The 19,030-nt window shown below is 36.7% G+C and overlaps 1 protein-coding gene across 6 annotated transcripts in view; it reads right to left on the bottom strand.

Moving 5' to 3' along the window:
* The window catches only part of LOC135217263 (tRNA pseudouridine synthase Pus10-like), a 357,385-nt gene that overhangs the window by 67,764 nt on the left and 270,591 nt on the right, over nucleotides 1-19,030 (bottom strand). For 2 of the 6 annotated variants that reach the window (XR_010315089.1, XR_010315090.1), the window contains exons 9-11: nucleotides 15,648-15,773; nucleotides 15,113-15,289; nucleotides 14,843-14,945 (exon numbers count right to left, since the gene is read on the bottom strand). Coding sequence is in view for 4 of the 6 variants with exons in the window: in XM_064253011.1 (XP_064109081.1) it covers nucleotides 14,871-14,945; nucleotides 15,648-15,773 (201 nt within the window). In the remaining 2 variants the exon portion in view is untranslated. Of the gene's footprint in view, nucleotides 1-14,572; nucleotides 14,769-14,842; nucleotides 14,946-15,112; nucleotides 15,290-15,647; nucleotides 15,774-19,030 lie in introns of those variants that run through there. The other 4 variants (XM_064253035.1, XM_064253017.1, XM_064253011.1 and 1 more) reach the window with 3 other exon arrangements.

The raw sequence follows: 19,030 nt of genomic DNA, 5'->3' as shown, positions 1-19,030 counted from the left end.
TTTTTCCGCTTCCTCACTCACTCAAAACCGGCTCCGGCATTCGGGGGAGTTTTTGATTTTTACCGATTCGGCGTTTAAGGGTTAAGATTAACAGTTCATTTTGGGCTCCCTCTTTTGTCACTGCCTGAAGTTTAGTATGCAACCATCAGAAATTGAAAAAAATATTATCATATATAAATATTGGAATATATGACCGCACAAAAAAAAAATTTCATATATAATTCTATACAAATCACGCTGTGAGCAAAACGGTTAAAGCTAATGAGTTAATTTTTTTTGTTGTATTGTACACTACATTGCAAAGATTTTGGTATATAACAAATTGTAAAACAATCAAAGCAACACAGAGAAAATGTTATCACAAAATGATGCATGAATTCGTAATGTGCGCAAGTAAAAATTTTTTTTTCAAAAATTCACCATAAATCGAAATATTGTGCTAGAGACTTCCTGTTTGTTGCAAAATGAAGGTAATTGATTGAATATTACTAGACTGAAGGTGTTTTAGCTTACAATTGCAGTTTTCGACCATTTCGGTCGAGTTAAAGTTGACCAAAGGTAGAATTTTTTCTATTTATCGTGATTTATATATAAATATTTCAAAACTGATAAAAGCTACAACAATGAGTTATTTTCTTTTGTATTCTGCATGAAATTGTGCACATTTTCATGTATAACACTTTATGAAAGGCCTAATATAAAATGGGGCAAAAATTACGACAAGGTGACTAAAGCATTTCTAAAATTTTCAGCAGAGTTACCGCGCGAGGAGGGAAGGAAAAAAGTTTTTTTCAAAAAATCACCATAAATCAAAATATTGGGCTAGAGACTTCCAGTTTGTTGCAAAATGAAGGTAATTGATTGAATATTACTAGAATGTATAAGTTTTAGCTTACAATTGCATTTTTCGACCATTTTGGTCGAGTTAAATTTGACCAAAGGTCAAATTTTTTCTATATCGATTTATATGAAAATATTTCAAAACTGATAAAAGCTACAACCATGAGTTATTTTTTTTGTATTCTACATGAAATTGCCCACATTTTCATGCATAACACTTTATATAGGCCTAATATGAAACAGTGCAAAAATTATGACAAGGTGACTAAAGCATTTCTGAGTTACCGCGCACAGAGGGAAGGAAAGTTTTTTTTTTTTTTTAAATCACCATAAATCAAAATATTGTGCTAAAGACTTCCCGTTTGTTGCAAAATGAAGGTAATTGATTGAATATTACAAGACAGTAAGAGTTCTAGCTTACAATTGCATTTTTCGACCATTTCGGTCGAGTTAAAGTTGACCGAAGGTCGAATTTTTTCTATTTATTGTGATTTATATGAAAATATTTCAAAACTGATAAAAGCTACAAGCTACAACCATGAGTTATTTTTAGTTGTATTCTACATGAAATTGCCCACATTTTCTTGCATAACACTTTCTGTAAGGCCTAATATAAAACAGTGCAAAAATTACGACAAGGTGACTAAAGCATTTCTGAGATTTTTGGCCGAGCTACCGCCCGCGGAGGGAAGGAAAAAGTTTTTTCAAAAAATAACCATAAATTGAAATATTGTGCTAGAAACTTCCTGTTTGTTGCAAAATGAAGGTAATTGATTGAATATTACTAAAATGTAAGAGTTTTAGCTTACAACTGCATTTTTCGACCATTTCGGTCGAGTTAAAGTTGACAAAAGGTCGACTTGTTTCTATTTATCGTGATTTACATGAAAATATTTCAAAACTGATAAAAGCTACAACCATGAGTTATTTTTTTTATATTCTACATGAAATTGCACACATTTCCAAGTATAACACTATATGTAAGGCCTAATAGAAAACAGTGCGAAAATTACGACAAGGAGACTAAAGAATTTCTGAGATTTTCGGCCGAGTTACCACGCAAGGAGGGAAGGAAAAGTTTTTTTTTTTAAATCACTATAAAACGAAATATTGTGCTAAAGACTTCCCGTTTGTTGCAAAATGAAGGTAATTGATTGAATATTACTAGAATGTAAGAGTTTTAGTTTACAATTGCATTTTTCGACCATTTCGGTCGAGTTAAATTTGATCGAAGGTCAAATTTGTTCTATTTATCATGATTTATATGAAACTATTTCAAGACTGATAAAAGCTACAACCATTAGTTATTTTTTGTTGTATTCTACATAAAATTGCATAGATTTTCATGTATAACACTTTACGTAAGGCCTAATAGAAACTGGTGCGAAAATTACGACAAGATGACTAAAGAATTTCTGAGATTTTTGGCCAAGTTACCATGCGTGGAGGGAAGGAAAAAGTTTTGTTTTCAAAAATTCACCATAAATCAAAATATTGTACTAGAAACTTCCTGTTTATTGCAAAATGAAGGTAAATGATTGAATATCACCAGAATCAGAATGTCAGATGTTTTGCTTATCAAAAAATACTAATATTATATATATATATATATATATATATATATATATATATATATATATATATATATATATATATATGTATGTATATATAAATTTTTTTTTATTCTGGTACGAATATATAACTAAAAGGAATGCAGGTGGAAAACTTTTTTTTGCAGAAAACGAAATAATATACAAAACACCAATAAATACAGATATATAAAAACTTGTAATATAATCTATGGACATTACTAGATAAAATACATCATTTCCATGATAAATTCTGTGGACCAGGATCAAGTTGTATATTGCAGGAAAGAAGCAACATAAAAACAAGCATAAAGGAATCCAGCACTATTTACAGATAACATAAAAATAATAGGAGCAACATATGCATGCAAAATCAAATTGAAAAGTGTATGCCCACAAAAAACAAAATTATCACCAGAATTCAAGTGGTCAACTGGGAAGAGCTGGCACAACCATCAAAGACAATAACCTCTCATTTGCCAGACACAAGGAAGTGATAGTTCTGAAAACAAAGTCATAGGTAAAGGTAAAGATAAAAAAAAAAGAAAACGATAAGGATAGGGCACTCTCTTGCTAAATAACCAGGCATCCTTGGCCCTTCTGCTAACCCTGACCTAGACACAGTTTGAAAAACAAGAGGAAGAGGGAACTGACAAAAAATAAATGCATGCTTGAGTTTACTACCAAGCAAGGAATTCCATTCCATCACAGTGGAGGACCACAGCACAATTTCTATGGCACAGTTCAAGACTGAGGAATAATGATCTATCTCAGAGAGGCCTCCTAAAAGAGATGTGTACCAGGCTAGGGAGTCTTTTCTACACAACAAAAAAACAAAAAAGGACAGCTCCCAAAGGGTAAGAACTACTCTGAGTTGGTCTGGGCATAAAGTCTTTGTTCAGATAGGGATCCCACAACAGAATGTACTGGAAAGCAGACATCTTTCCTAACTCTTGTCTTGGTTTTGTCTTTTGGATATAATTATGGGTCATACATATTACTTGTCTAAGCCTCCTTCCTCTATACAGAGGAATCCTCTGGATATGAGGTACTGTCCTGGTAGAAACAAATCTTGCTATAGGTTCTTGTTGTATGTAGAGATTGATCTGCATATAATGTGTGTTCATGTAGGAGGCATGTACGCAACCAAGATAGTCCTTGTTCAGAGTGCCATGAGTGGCTGCTTGACCTATGGTCAAAGTTTGCCTCAAGGAGGCTAAGCGAGAAGTTCTCCCAGTGTCATCAGAGGGTAATACTCTACTGGTGACACTGAAGGTCTTCAGCATCTTTCTTCCACCTGCTAAGCATCTATCTGTTGTTGCTACCCCTAATGGGTTAGCTTCCCCCTTCACTAACTCCCTCCAATCATTTAGTGGAATGCCTGTGGCTGTAACAACTTCTACAGTCACAGTCTGTATTGGTTGCCTGACCACTCTCATCTACATAGTATTCCCATATCTGCCATCAGTTATTTGTCCTGAGGAGTTGTCTCACTCTCTTGAGGCAGCTTTCTGTACGCTCTTCTCAACATTGACCTTGACTAGGCTGGACAAGAAGAAATCAAAGAAGTGTAGTAGGAAGTTGTCATCATCAACTTCTTTGTCTGGTTCCTCTGCCCCCTCACCTTTGACTTTCAAAGCTTCCAATCAGAGGAAGAATGAGGATGCTACATATGGTCCTACCTGCAGGAAGTCTCATGAGGTTTACAGCAGTCAGTCTTGCTCTGTCAAGAGGACTAATGCTAGATGTGATGAAAACACTGCTGTACCTATTTTTTATATTTAACACTAGGGTGTAACTGCTACCCATGGTTCCCTGGAACCCAGGCATACTGGTACCAGTCTGGCTGGGCCAACCCAGGTACCCCTACCGGTGGTATGGGTCCAGCTGCCAGCGAGGTCCAGAGTGAGAAAAGAGAACTGAACATGCGGTGGTTCATTCTCATCCCCGTGATGGTAATTGCTCCATAGCAAGGAATTATATATTAAAGGAAATGAAAATGCATTTTCTTCAAGTAGGTCTGCAGCAAAGAGGCATTAGCGCACGTGTTGGAGGCGCCTGTTCTCATGATTGTTCTAGAATCGTCAGGTGGGATATGGAACTCAACAGGCGTCGACGTGTCGGTAGGAACGCCACGATTTATGATGCAACATTTTGTCGAGATCCTTCTAATAGGTTCCTATCGGCTCGGGAGTCTGTGACGTTCGCTGGTAAGCCCCGCCCCCAGTCTGCCATATATATGCCCTGAGGAAGTAGGACCAGCAGAGATCATCAGAGAGAGATCAGCAGAAATCATCAGTGAGAGATCATCAGAGAGAGACAAGAGAAGAAGGAACAGACAAAGGATAAGAGAGGGAAGGCAAATGAAAGTTTGATCGGATTTGAGTCAAGTCGTCCACAGTGAGAGAGAGAGAGAGAGAGAGAAAGAAGTTAAGTCGTCCGTAGTCGGAAAGGGAAATATTCCAACGATTGAGCAACCCTTCAGAGAAGACATGTCTTACAAGTGGTTTTGAGGAGTAACCTGCCCTTCGAGTATCAAGAATAGACATTGCTTTCTGCAGTACGGAGTCAAGAAGACGTCTGAAGTTTTACAGTTCTCCTTTGTGAAGCCGTCGCTTCGAGCATTGACTTTTGACAGCTGCAAAACTGGCCAGCAAGCATTTTCATCACCTCACTGTTTCCCCAGTTCACGCATTGTAAGATTTCACTTTTGTTATCTAAATAGGAGAAACCTTTCTACATTTATCTTAGTTAGTAAGCTTGTAAATAAACCTTTGTTCTGTTTGTGTTTCTTTCTATATTCATATCCCAAGTTTCAACTGTTGGTATTGAATTCTTTTTGTTTATTATAATATCGAACCTGTAGCGGACCTCGGTCTGTAACACCCCCCCCCCACAATAAGCCATACACACAGGTTTGGAGTCCCGGGAAAGTGACACAGCCTGAGTGGCCCAGTCACCCAGATAAAGTAAAAGGAGGTCCCTTGCCTTCCTGCAGAAATGTCAGCTCCTTGGTAGGCTGGGGCATGTTCACTGGACAGTCCCTGCCCAATTTTACGTGAGGAGGTCTGCTCACCTTGGCCCATGGGATGTTTTCACCATAGGTAGATGACTGACCATGGCCTCACCCACCTGGTAAAGGCTCTAACTTTACCAAATCGAGCAAGGGGGCCAGGACCATTTATCTGTTGCCTCAACTTCAGGTGTTCCTGGGAAGTGGGGGTTGGACAGGCACAGGATCAGGAGCATTCACGCTCTCTACCCTGCCCTCCCCGGGTCGGTCTTGGGACCAGACAGGTCATATGCCAGAGTGGTGGAGCAGTCCCCTGGGGGCTTTGATGAGCTCCTCTCTCCTGCAGAGGGAGTGTCCTGCAAAGACCAAGACTTTCAGGTCATCTAGCCCATTCATGAGAAGAGTGATCTTGAGGAAGGGGCCATGGCCACTTCCACAGACTATTTCTCCTGAGGGACATTGCCCACAAGTCCTTGGACACATTTTTCTTGGGTCATGTGGTGACTGCTCAACAGGTGCAGTTAGCCCAGCTGCCCTTTCTGGATAGGTAGCACCTCATTTAAGGTACTGAGTTAGCGATTGAGAGCTATGCAAGTACAGTGGACCCCCGTACTTGCGGGGGATGTGTACAGACACCCACCTTGAATAGTTAGTGGGCGGACAATTCAGCGCCGACAATTCCGCGCCCACATTCAGCACATGACAATTCAGCTTAGAGACAATTCAGCGCATGACGATTCATCACAAGGACAATTTGGCGAAATATTTGGCGAAATACAGCTAAAGTATGGAAAATTAAGAAAACAATTATCAAATTAGTTTTTATTAGAAAATGATTTTTGAAATTCAAGAAATGAAATATGATATTTATTGAAATAAGATACTGAAAATTATTATAATTTATTTCTGATTGGCGACAGAAATCAAAACTAACTACTTGGTAATAATCTAAGATTGTTTACACTTTCAACCAATTGAACAATTTACGGTTGTTATTTATGCTATAACAACAAGCGAACAATAGTTACTGGTATTCTTCTAAACTGGAACTGGATGTATATCCTTTTCTGGAGTGTAGTTTTTTACAAACATTCGCTGAGCTAAAACAAAAACAAAAAAAGTCCCATGGAGCGGATTTTATCAGAGAAAGGTCGTGATCGCATTCTATTAAATGGATTTCTGGGCTCAGCTCGTGTCGGCCTATGAAAGTATCCTTAATATCATTCTTTCTAGGTAAAATTAGCCTAAAATTACCAGAGAAAAACAAAATTAAGAAAATGTCAGTAAAACTGACTCGCTCACTCTTAAAAAGAAGTGTCGGTATGATATAGGGGCGAGTGTGGAACACTGCCACGAGACAAACACCAATTAGAACTTCCTTATCAGAATCCCCCCAAGAGAGAGCTGATACCAACGGGCGATGCAGCCTCTACTACTACTACTAGAGGACGCCACGGACAGCAGCGCCCCTAGCGGTCATCCTTAATTTTTAGCGCTAGCGACAAGTCGCCATTTTCTTGTGCTCGATCGATGGAGCATGTGACGGCTCCACGCGGAAGTAAGGTCCTTACTTGCGGAGGAGGGTAAGCATCTTGAACTTGTCGCAGCGAATGAAAGAGTTTAGCTTTGCATATCCCTATAGCCAGACACTTCCGCCCATTCCTAGGATTCAGGCTAGGAAATCAGACATTCTCATTCAAAGTGATGCCCTTCGGTCTGAATGTAGCCCCCAGGGTATTCACAAAGATAGCAGAAGTGGTTGTACAACAATTGAGAGCTCAGGGAATCATGGTAGCGGCATACCTCGCGATGTTGATCTGGGCACCAACAGTCGAGGAATGTCTCAAAGCTACCAAAAAGGTAGTTCACTTTCTGGAACATCTGGGGTTCCAGATAAACAAAACGAAATCCAGACTTACTCCGGAATCTCGTTTCAGTGGCTAGGAATCCAATGGGATCTGTCTTCCCACAATCTATCAATTCCAGTGGTCAAACGGAAGGAAATAGCAAAATCTGTCAGGCAATTTCTCAAATGCAAACAAACGTCAAGAAGAAACCAGGAGAGAATCCTAGGGTCTCTTCAGTTTGCTTCGGTAACAGATATCCTTCTGAAAGCAAGGCTGAAAGATATAAATCAAATTTGGCGGTCAAGAGCAAACTCCAAATATCGAGACAAGTTGTCAGTAATTCCACAGATCCTCCGCAACCAACTACGGCCTTGGTCAAAAGTAACAAAGAACTTAGCCAAGAAAGTACCCCTTCAATATCCCCCTCCCAGTGTTAACCATTCACACGGAATGCATCCCTGTCCGGGTGGGGGGGATACTCTCAGTTCAAACAGGTTCAGGGGACTTGGTCAGTTCAATTTCGCCAGCTCCACATAAACGTGTGGAAGCAATGGCAGTTTTTCTTACTCTGAAGAGACTGCTTCCCCCGAAGAAGTCTCATCTAAGGCTAGTTTTGGACGTGCAGTGGTAGTTCATTGCATCAACAGAGGAGGGTCCCAAATCCAAGCATGTGAACCATGTCATGATAGCCATCTTTGCATTAGCAAACAAACACAAATGGCATCTGTCTGCCACTCACCTGGCAGGAGTAAGAAATGTGATAGCAGACGCCCTGTCCCGGTCAGTTCCTCTGGAATCAGAGTGGTCTCTGGACGTCGGGTCATTCCAGTGGGTAAGCCGGAGAGTCCCAGGTCTCCAAGTGGATCTCTTCGCCTCACAAGCGAACCACAAGCTCCCTTGCTATGTGGCCCCCAACCTGGACCCTCTGGCTTATGCCACGGATGCCTGTCGTTGGATTGGAATCAGTGGAGGAGAATTTATGTTTTCCTCCAGTGAATCTTCTCTTGAAAGTCCTAGACAAACTAAGGTCTTTCAAAGGGATAGTAGCTCTGATTGCACCGGACTGGCCCAAGAGCAACTGGTATCCTCTTCTTTTGGAATTGGGTGTCTCCGACCTCAACGGATCCCCAATCCCAAACTGTCACAATCAGTACAAATGAGGACTGTGTTCGCTTCCTCAGGAACTCTCCAGACCCTAACTTTATGGACTTCATGAAGTTTGCGGCTAATAAAGATGCTGACATTGATCCACAGAATATTCTCTTCCTAGAATCAGATAAGAGAGAGTCAACCATTAGACAATATGACTCAGCTGTTAAAAAGTTAGCATCTTTCTTGAGAGAATCGAACACTACAACCATGACAGTTAATTTGGCTATATCCTTTTTCAGATCCTTGTTTGAAAAAGGTTTAGCAGCTAGCACGATTACCACTCATAAATCGGCTTTGAAGAAAATCTTTCAAGTAGGTTTTCAGATAGATTTGACTGAATCTTATTTCACATCTATCCCTAAAGCCTGTGCTAGACTTAGACCTTCTCAGAGGCCTACTACAGTTTCATGGTTCTTAAATGATGTCCTCAAACTAGCTTCAGATACTGACAACTCATCTTGTACATTCATAATGCTCCTGAGGAAGACATTATTCTTACTAAGCCTAGCCTCAGGAGCTAGAATTTCAGAACTGTCGGCTCTATCCAGGGATGCGGGTCATGTGGAATTCCTCCCATCAGGAGAAGTTCTACTTGCTCCGGATCGTAGCTTTTTAGCCAAAAATGAAGATCCTCTTGCAAGGTGGGCTCCTTGGAAAGTTATCCCACTTCCACAGGATCCTTCTCTCTGCCCAGTATCAACTCTTAGAGCCTTTCTATCTCGTACTTCTTCTAGATCCTCAGGTGCTCTCTTCATGAGAGAAAAAGGTGGTACTTTATCAGTTAAAGGCATTAGACAGCAAATCCTTTACTTCATTAAACAAGCCAACCCTGAGTCATTCCCAAAAGCACATGATATCAGGGGAGTAGCCACCTCAATTAATTATTTCCAACATATGAACTTTGAGGATCTTAGAAAGTATACTGGATGGAAATCCCCGACAGTCTTTAAACGGCATTATTTAAAGTCCTTGGAATCTTTAAAGTTTTCAGCAGTAGCAGCGGGAAACATAGTTTCCCCTGATACTGTGTAGTAGTTGTAGTATAGATCCAGGTCTCCTTTCTACCTACATCAGCCAACATGCCTCACCCTATCGTCAGGCTACTCAAACATCATAGCCTTAGCCGTTGTATCATATAGTGGATTGTCCCTTATTTTTTTGCTAGGGACATCCACACTTGTACTGATAATGTACTTCAGTGTACCTACCCTTATTTTTATGCTAGGGTAGGACACAATATGTTTGTATATATTCACTATTTTGTATTTATGATAAACTTCAGTCACAATGTGTTTGTATATATTTTGGAATATTTATATTGATGATGGATTTCAGTGTACCTACCCTTATTTTTATGCTAGGGTAGGACACATGAGTTTGTATATTTTGCAATTTTGTTAAGTAAATCTCCCTTTTTCCTTATTTTACATGCATCTCTGTAATTTACTGTAATTACCATTTAAGTACTTTAAGTTTACTAACATTCTATTATTTTACTGTTTAACATAAGTTAGTTTAAGTGCTTAATTTGTATGCTGTAATTGATTTACTTATATTATATCCATCATTTTAAACTGTTTTTCATTGTTCCCTTTTTTCCCATCTTGTCTGTTTCTCTGGTACTCTTTCATAGGCCGACACGAGCTGAGCCCAGAAAAGGGATTTTGACGAAGGAAAAATCTATTTCTGGGTGATTGGCTCGTGTCGCCCTATGAAACCCCCCCTTTTATGGTTTGTTTTCCCCCCCTTGCAGGACAAGATGTATTTAAATGTTTTAATTAAGGATGACCGCTAGGGGCGCTGCTGTCCGTGGCGTCCTCTAGTAGTAGTAGTAGAGGCTGCATCGCCCGTTGGTATCAGCTCTCTCTTGGGGGGATTCTGATAAGGAAGTTCTAATTGGTGTTTGTCTCGTGGCAGTGTTCCACACTCGCCCCTATATCATACCGACACTTCTTTTTAAAGAGTGGAGCGAGTCGTTTTACTGACATTTTCTTAATTTTTCCTCTGGTAATTTTAGGCTATTTTACCTAGAAAGAATGATATTAAGGATACTTTCATAGGGCGACACGAGGCCAATCACCCAGAAATAGATTTTTCCTTCGTCAAAATCCCTTTTTGCTATCGTTTAGATTTTCAAATATGGCTGAAGGCACGCAAATAAGTGGTTGCGTTTTTCATCTGGCTCAGTGCATATAACGGAAAATACAGGGTTCAAATCTTACAATTATATTATAAGCGAGAAGCACATTTGAAAACATTGTAAGAGGTTGGTAGCCTTAGCTTTTGTTCCAGCTGATGATATCTGCGAGGTATTTGAATCTATGCAAGATGTTATGCCTCCTGAATTGGAAGAGTTAATGAATTATTTCGAGGATATGTGGATTGGTCTTCCCTTCCGATGCCATAGGAGAGATGCTATTTTTAAACATGAGTTATGAAGTACTTTTGATTGGGTGCAGGGAGACCTACCAAAGACCAATAACTCATTAGAAGGGTGGCACCGAAGTCTTCAGTTAACATTGGGTTATAACCACCCTACCTTTTATAAGTTTGTGGAGTTTTTGATATTGGAGCAAGACAATGCAGAGAAAAGAATACTGAGAATCAGAGCTGGATATGATGATTCCAGAAAAAAAACTAAATTATCAGAGAACAGCCAAGGCAATAAAAACGCTAGTTAGTAAATATGGGAATCAAGCAAACAAATTGGAATACTTACAAAATATAAGCTACCTCATTGAATTACAGAAATAAATTAGTATGAATATTTTTGTACAGGAATATTTTATAGTAGTAATTTCAATAAATATTTGTGTCTACTTCTTAAAATTCAGTATGGTACAAATAAAAAATAAATCTGATCACTGTTTTCTTTGTTTTCCATGTTTTTATTTTATTTCGCTAATTGTCTTTGTGCTGAATAGTCCTTGTCCTGAATCGCCATGCGCAGAATTGTCTCTAAGCTGAATTGTCTCTTAGGTGACTTGTCGTGCTGAATTGTCGGCGCTGAATTGTCCTGCGCGGAATTGTCGGTGCTCCGAACAGTTAGACCCACAAATAGTTGGAGCCCCTATAAAATGCTTAAAATGGCCTATCTTGATAACCCTTAAACGCCAAAACGGTATTTTAAAAATCGTCTCCTGTATGCCGGTGGCGTTCGCAAGTGAGCACCGAAGCGGATATTTTTTTTTTTTTTTTTTTTTTTTTTAAATCACAGCACGCTTAGTTTTCAAGATTAAGAGTTCATTTTTGGCTCCTTTTTTTTCATTGCCTGAAGTTTAGTATGCAACCATCAGAAATGAAAAAAAATATCATTATCATATATAAATATTGGGATATATGACAGCGCAAAAAAAATTTCATATATAATTGTATACAAATTGCGCTGTGAGCAAAACGGTTAAAGCAAATAAGTTATTTTTTTTTTTTTGTATTGTACACTAAATTTTGATCATTTTGGTATATAACACATTGTAAAACAATCAAGGCAACACACAGAAAATATTATCACAAAATGATGCATGAATTCGTAACGAGCTGACATAAAAAAAAGCAGTTTTCAAAAATTCACCATAAATCGAAATATTGTGCTAGAGACTTCCCGTTTGTTGCAAAATGAAGGTAATTGATTGAATATTACTAGACTGTAAGTGTTGTAGCTTACAATTGCAGTTTTCGACCATCAGTCGAGTTAAAGTTGACCGAAGGACGATTTTTTTCTATTTATCGTTATTTACATGACAATATTTCAAAACTGATAAAAGCTACAACCATGGGTTGTTTTTAGTTGTATTCTACATAAAATTGGGCACATTTTCATATATAAAACTTTATGTAACGGCTAATTTAAAACGGTGCAAACATTACGACAATCGGACGAAAAAATTTATGATTTTTTCGGAAGAGTTACTGCGCAGACGTAAGGAAAAAGTTTACTTCATAAATTCACCATAAATCGAAATATTGTGCTAGAGACTTCCAATTTGTTGCAAAATAAAGGTAAATGATTTAATATTACTACAATGTAATAGTTTTAGCTTACAATTGCGTTTTTTGACCATTTTGGTCGAGTCAAAGTTGACCAAAGGTTGATATTTTGGCACTTATCGTTATTTATATGAAAATATTTCAAAACTGATTAAAGCTACAACCATGGGTTGTTTTATTGTTGTATTTTACATGAAATTGCACACATTTTCATATATAAAACTTTATGTAATGGCTAATTTAAAATGATGCAAATATTACGACAATCGGACGAAAAATTTTTGATTTTTTCGGAAGAGTTACTGCGCGGACATAAGGAAAATGTTTTTTCTTTCATAAATTCACCATAAATCGAAATATTGTGCTTGAGACTTCCAATTTGTTGCAAAATAAAGGTAAATGATTGAATATTACTAGAATGTAAGAGTTTTAGTTTACAATTCCATTTTTCGACCATTTTGGTCGAGTCAAAGTTGACAAAAGCTTGATATTTTGGCACTTATCGTTATTTATATGAAAATATTTCAACACTGATAAAAGCTACACCCATAAGTTGTTTTTAGTTGTATTCTACATGAAATTGCGCACATTTCCATAAATAAAACTTTATGTAACAGCTAATTTAAAATTAAGAATATTTATGATTTTTTCGGAAGTTACCACGCAGATGTAATGAAAAAGTTTTTTTCATAAATTCACCATAAATCGAAATATTGTGCTAGAGACTTCCAATTTGTTGCAAAATGAAGGTAAATGATTGAATATTACTGGAATATAAGAGTTTTAGCTTACAATTACGTTTTTCGACCATTTTGGTCGAGTCAAAGTTGAGAAAAGCTTGATATTTTGGCACATCGTTATTTATATGAAAATATTTCAACACTGATAAAAGCTACACCCAGAAGTTGTTTTTAGTTGTATTCTACATGAAATTGCACACATTTTCATATATAAAACTTTATGTAAAAGCTAATTTAAAATTAAGATTATTTATGATTTTTTTGGAAGAGTTACCGCGCAGACGTAAGGAAAAAGTTTTTTTCATAAATTCACCATAAATCAAAATATTGTGCTAGAGACTTCCAATTTGTTGCAAAATGAAGGTAAATGATTGAATATTACTAGAATATAAGATTTTTAGCTTACAATTACGTTTTTTTACCATTTCAGAAGAATCAAAGTTGACCGAAGGTTGAAATTTTGGCACTTATCATTATTTATATGAAAATATTTCAAAACTGATAAAAGCTACAACCATGAGTTGTTTATTGTTGTATTCTACATGAAATTGCACATATTTTCATATATAATACTCCATGTAACGGCTAATATAAAATGGTGCAAAAATTATGTCAAAGTGACAAAATAATTTCTGATATGTCACTGATGCTTTTTAGTGCGAGAAGAAAGAAATTCGTGCTTGCGCGCCTGGGTAACGATTGTAAACAAAACAACGCCTTGATTCGTGAGCTCCGAGCATCCCCCAAGGCGCGTGATTCAAAAGTTTTTGCCTAGTAGGCCTATAACTATTTTTCCGCTAATTTTTAAATAAACTTTTTTTCGTCGACGTACCATACGTCGGTTCGGCACCCGACAAGACAATTTTCGTCAACGTTTAATACGTCCAATCGGCGTTAAAGGGTTAATTAAAACTCAAGAAAACCCACTAAAAATTTTGATACCTAGTTTTTTTTAATAGTTACATCACAAAAAGTGTATTTCATGATGAAATTGATAAAAAACAGGAATTTGTGGATATTTCTCATAGAAAAATTCTGTGAATTGGTGAATTTTCCACAAATAATGGGGGTATATGTTCCAGAGAGAAATCCACGAATGTGTGAGTCCGTGAATCCAGAGAACACAAATACGGGGGCCCACTGTAACTGGTTTTCTCTCCTCTTTCCTTCCTCTCTCATAGGGGAGAATTTCCGGTTTCTAAACAGTGTATGTGCTGGATGGATGAAAATTGCAGGTAAGCTATATGACTAAGTTCCAATAATTTTGTTTTCTATTGTTTTGATTAGATGTAAGTCACCCTCCTCTCTTGTCAAGGGGAAAGCAGGATATATGTATATTAAAATAAACCCAATAGTGCATACTAGCTGTTTTATTGTTTCTGACACAATCTAAAGTTCTGTCTCATTCACTGCTTTGAAAACCCATTACATAATTGCCCAGAAGTCTACCAAATGCAACATCCCATGTGTGCTGCAGGTTACAGTTGCAAGGGCATCTTTCCTATGTTCTTTCTGAACCAGGAAAACACCATTCCCAAGTTGGGCAAATCCACTAGTCAGTTCAGAGTACCCAGATTCCACCCACCAATGGGCAAGTCCCCTGTATAAAGAATGAAGGTTTATACAAGTGCAGAAACAAATAGTACTAGCAAATATTTAAAGTAAGATACATACCTGAAGTTCTTTACATTCACTGCCCAACTCAGCCACCCATCTGGAACCTGGGCCAGAAGTTATAAGGGAGTGCAGACCAACAGGTGGAAGGGGATTCACTTAACTGTCAATAGTGAAGTACTTTGTCAGTAAGTTTGAACTGCCATTTCCAGCTTATATTGATGATGAACTCTTTGTAAAAAACTTCAGGTTTGTATGTTGGGAAAAACACAAATTACTTTTTAAATTTTATATCTTTCAAGCAATTTGTATTTCATCATAATTCCATACCATGCCACTAGTCCCTGATACTGAAGGAAAAGTTCTTGTTGATGGCAGGTGAGCAAGACTTTCCCCTAACTCTCCCATCTACCATCAGTTAGCTACCTTGCAACCAATTTTCAAGGACCAATTCCAGCTCATGCTGAGGAATACTCCTACATAACAAGCTCCGGTATGTATACGTACCTATGAAAAATACAAATAACCCCCAAAATTTGTGTTCCTTTTAGGTATCTCCCCAGGGAGGTGTGCAAATTATTTAACTGTGCCTCTTATTTAGGCAATATGTGTCTAACAATTTTAATTAGTGGCCTTTTTAACTGCTTTGCAATAATAATAATAATAACCAGAACAATTACTGTAACTACTATACAAAGAAACACTAGAGGTGACTTTAAAATCAAAGTGGTGCTTAGCTATGAAGTGAGACTTTTCTTCTCAAAAATGAACCTTACAAATAGTTCATGTACAATTTGCAAAACAGGCCAACGATTATACTATTATCCTCTTACTCACATTTACAATATTTGAAAGTTTTCCTTACCTCCACATCCAAAGCAATGATGTCAACATCAAGACCTAATATACTTCTTATATTTGGTGTTGTCCTTCCTAAATCTCCATGAACAAATTCTTTTATGTAAGTCCCAGCCTGAGTTGTAAGATGGAGCTGAAACAGTGAAAAGTTTTTACAATCTGATACCTCTAAGTTATAAGTTACAATTCAAGAGAGATATCTTTGCTTTCAACATTAACATCATACACAATATATCATATTTTCAAAACTAAACATCAATAATCAAATAAACTATCCATGTAACCCAAAATTTAAACTGACAGAATATGTCAGAAATTTCAAACCAGAACTACAACTAAACCTTTGGCAATTAAGTTGTCTTTCACATTTGAAAACATGTTTCTTTTAAACAAAATAATTTCTATAAATGTATAGTATGGTGGAGTTGATGTGTTGTCCATACAGGTTCCTTTCAATCTTTCAATTTTTAAGGAGTTATTTTCTCTCTCTCTCTCTCTCTCTCTCTCTCTCTCTCTCTCTCTCTCTCTCTCTCTCTCTCTCTCTCTCTCTCTCTCTCTCATATTATTCTCTGTCTCTGAAATAAATCATAAGTAATTTCACTCTTTATGGTCAGATATGTATGATGTTGCCCATTCAGTGCTCTCTCTCTCTCTCTCTCTCTCTCTCTCTCTCTCTCTCTCTCTCTCTCTCTCTCTCTCTCTCTCTCTGTTATTGGCTGTACTATGTACAGTGGTACCTTAACATACGAAATTAATCCGTTCCGAGGTGGCCTTCGTATCATGAGCTTTTCGTATCTTGAACCGCATTTTACATGTAAAATGCCTAATCTGTTCCAAGCCCTACAAAAACACCCCAGTAAATTATATTTCCAGGCTTACAACACATGTTTTAGGGTTACGACGCCGATCCGACGGAAGAAATAGGATTCCAAAAAGGCAAAATACTGTATACACTTGAGTAATATTCAACTGCATGTAATGTTCAACCCCAATTTTACTGTATATATCAGGACTTTAGCATACGTCCCTTAGCAATAAGCCTAGCCTATGTTAGCAGTTGCTACTGTAACCTAGTCTATGATTCTGACATCTAAATCTAAGAAGCTAAAAGCTTAGAATATGCCAATAAAATGTATAAATAATCAGTATGTACTCATTTCAAATAATTATTAACCCTTTAACGCCTAAGTATAATAAAAATCGTCTCCCGTGTGCCGTGGGGGTCTCGGAATGAGCGCCGAAGCGGAAAAAATAATTTTTTCAAAAAATCACAGCGCGCTTAGTTTTCAAGATTAAGAGTTCATTTTTGGCTCCTTTTTTTGTCATTGCCTGAAGTTTAGTATGCAACCATCAGAAATGAAAAAATATCATTATAATATATAAATAAAGCGATATATGATAGTGCAAAAACAAAATTTCATATATAATTGTATTCAAATCGAGCTATGAGCAAAACGGTTAAAGCTAACGGGTTAATTTTTTTTTTTTTTGTATTTCGGACGAGTTAAAGTTGACCGAATGTCTAATTTTTTTATATATTTTTTATATGCAAATATTTCAAAAATGAGAAAAGCTACAACCTTCAATTATTTTTTGTTGTATTTTACATAAAATTGCGCACATTTTCATATATAAAACTCTATGAAACGCCTACTATGAAACGGAGCAAATATTATGATAATTTCGGACATTAGAGGCGGAGAATCCGCGCGCGGAGGGAAGGAAATTTTTTTTTAAATTCACCATAAATCTTAAATATTGTGCTAGAGACTTCCAGTTTGTTTCAAAATGAAGATAAATGACTGAATATTACTAGACTGTAAGAGTTTTACCTTACAATTGCGTTTTTCAACCATTTTAGTAGAGTCAAATTTGACCGAATGTGGTTTTTTTTCTATTTATCGTGATTTATATGCAAATATTTCGAAAACGAGAAAAGCTACAACCTTCAATTATTTATTATTATATTCTACATGAAACTACACACATTTTCATATATAAAACTTTATGTAACGGCTAATTTAAAATGGTGTAAACGTTACAGCCAATCGCACGTATGATTTTTTTTCGGAAGTTACCGCGCGGACGTAAGGAAAAATTTTTTTTTTTCATAAATTCACCATAAATCGAAATATTGTGCTAGAGACTTCCAATTTGTTGCAAAATTAAGTTAAATGATTGAATATTACTAGAATATAAGAGTTTTAGCTTACAATTGTGTTTTTTGACCATTTCGGTAGAGTCAAAGTTGACCAAAGGTTGAAATTTTGGCACTTATCGTTATTTATATGAAAATATTTCAAAACTGATAATAGCTACAACCATGGGTTGTTTTTAGTTGTATTGTGCATGAAATTGCACACATTTCCATATATAAAACTTTATGTAACAGCTACTTTAAAATGGTGCAAACATTACAACAATCACACGTGAGATTTTTTTGGAAGATTTACCGCGCGGACGTAAGGAAAAAGTTTTCATTTCATAAATTCACCATAAATCGAAATATTGTGCTAGTGACTTCCAACATGTTGCAAAATGAAGGTAAATCATTGAATATTACTAGAATATAAGAATTTTAGCTTACAATTGCGTTTTTCGACCATTTCAGTAGAGTCAAAGTTGACCGAAGGTTGAAATTTTGGCACTTATTGTTATGTATATGAAAATATTTCAAAACTGATAAAAGCTACAATCATGAGTATTTTTTTTTGTTGTATTTTGAATGAAATTGCGCACATTTTCATATATAATACTTCATGTAACGGCTAATTAAAAATGGCGCAAAAATTATGTCAAAGGGACAAAATAATTTCAGAGATGTGTCACTGATACTTTTTAGTGCGATAAGAAAGAAATTTGCGCTTGCGCGCCTGCGTAACGATTGTAAACAAAACAACACCTTGATCCGTGAACTCCCAGCATCCCCCAAGGCGCCTGAAAAGTTTTTGGCTGGTAGGCCTATAAGTATTTTTCCGCAAATTTTTAAAAAAACTTTTATGTCGACGTACATTATGTCCGGTCGGAACCCAAGAGACAAAAAATTTTGACGTAAAATACGTCCATTGGACGTTTAAGGGTTAATTAATCATTAACTATAATACACACACAAAAAAATTCCAACCTTTTGTTTACATTCAGCACTTACGAGTACTGAATGATCGCCAAGCAATCACTTTTCCTAGCACACAGTAAGCCATAAATTTTCATTCTCTCTCTTCAACTAATGAAACTACCAAACAGTATAATAACCATTCATTTCTATTCTTTATTCTATCTTTACCTAATTCTAGAAAATACGTATTTGTTGGCTTCGATGATAGCAGTCTGATTTATTTTATATTTTATATCTAATTCACAATTTTTTTTTATTAAATGTATTGCATGTAC

Source organism: Macrobrachium nipponense, chromosome 19 (genome assembly GCF_015104395.2).
Source record: "Macrobrachium nipponense isolate FS-2020 chromosome 19, ASM1510439v2, whole genome shotgun sequence".
NCBI lineage: Eukaryota > Metazoa > Arthropoda > Malacostraca > Decapoda > Palaemonidae > Macrobrachium > Macrobrachium nipponense.
This window is presented reverse-complemented; position numbering and strand designations above follow the sequence as displayed.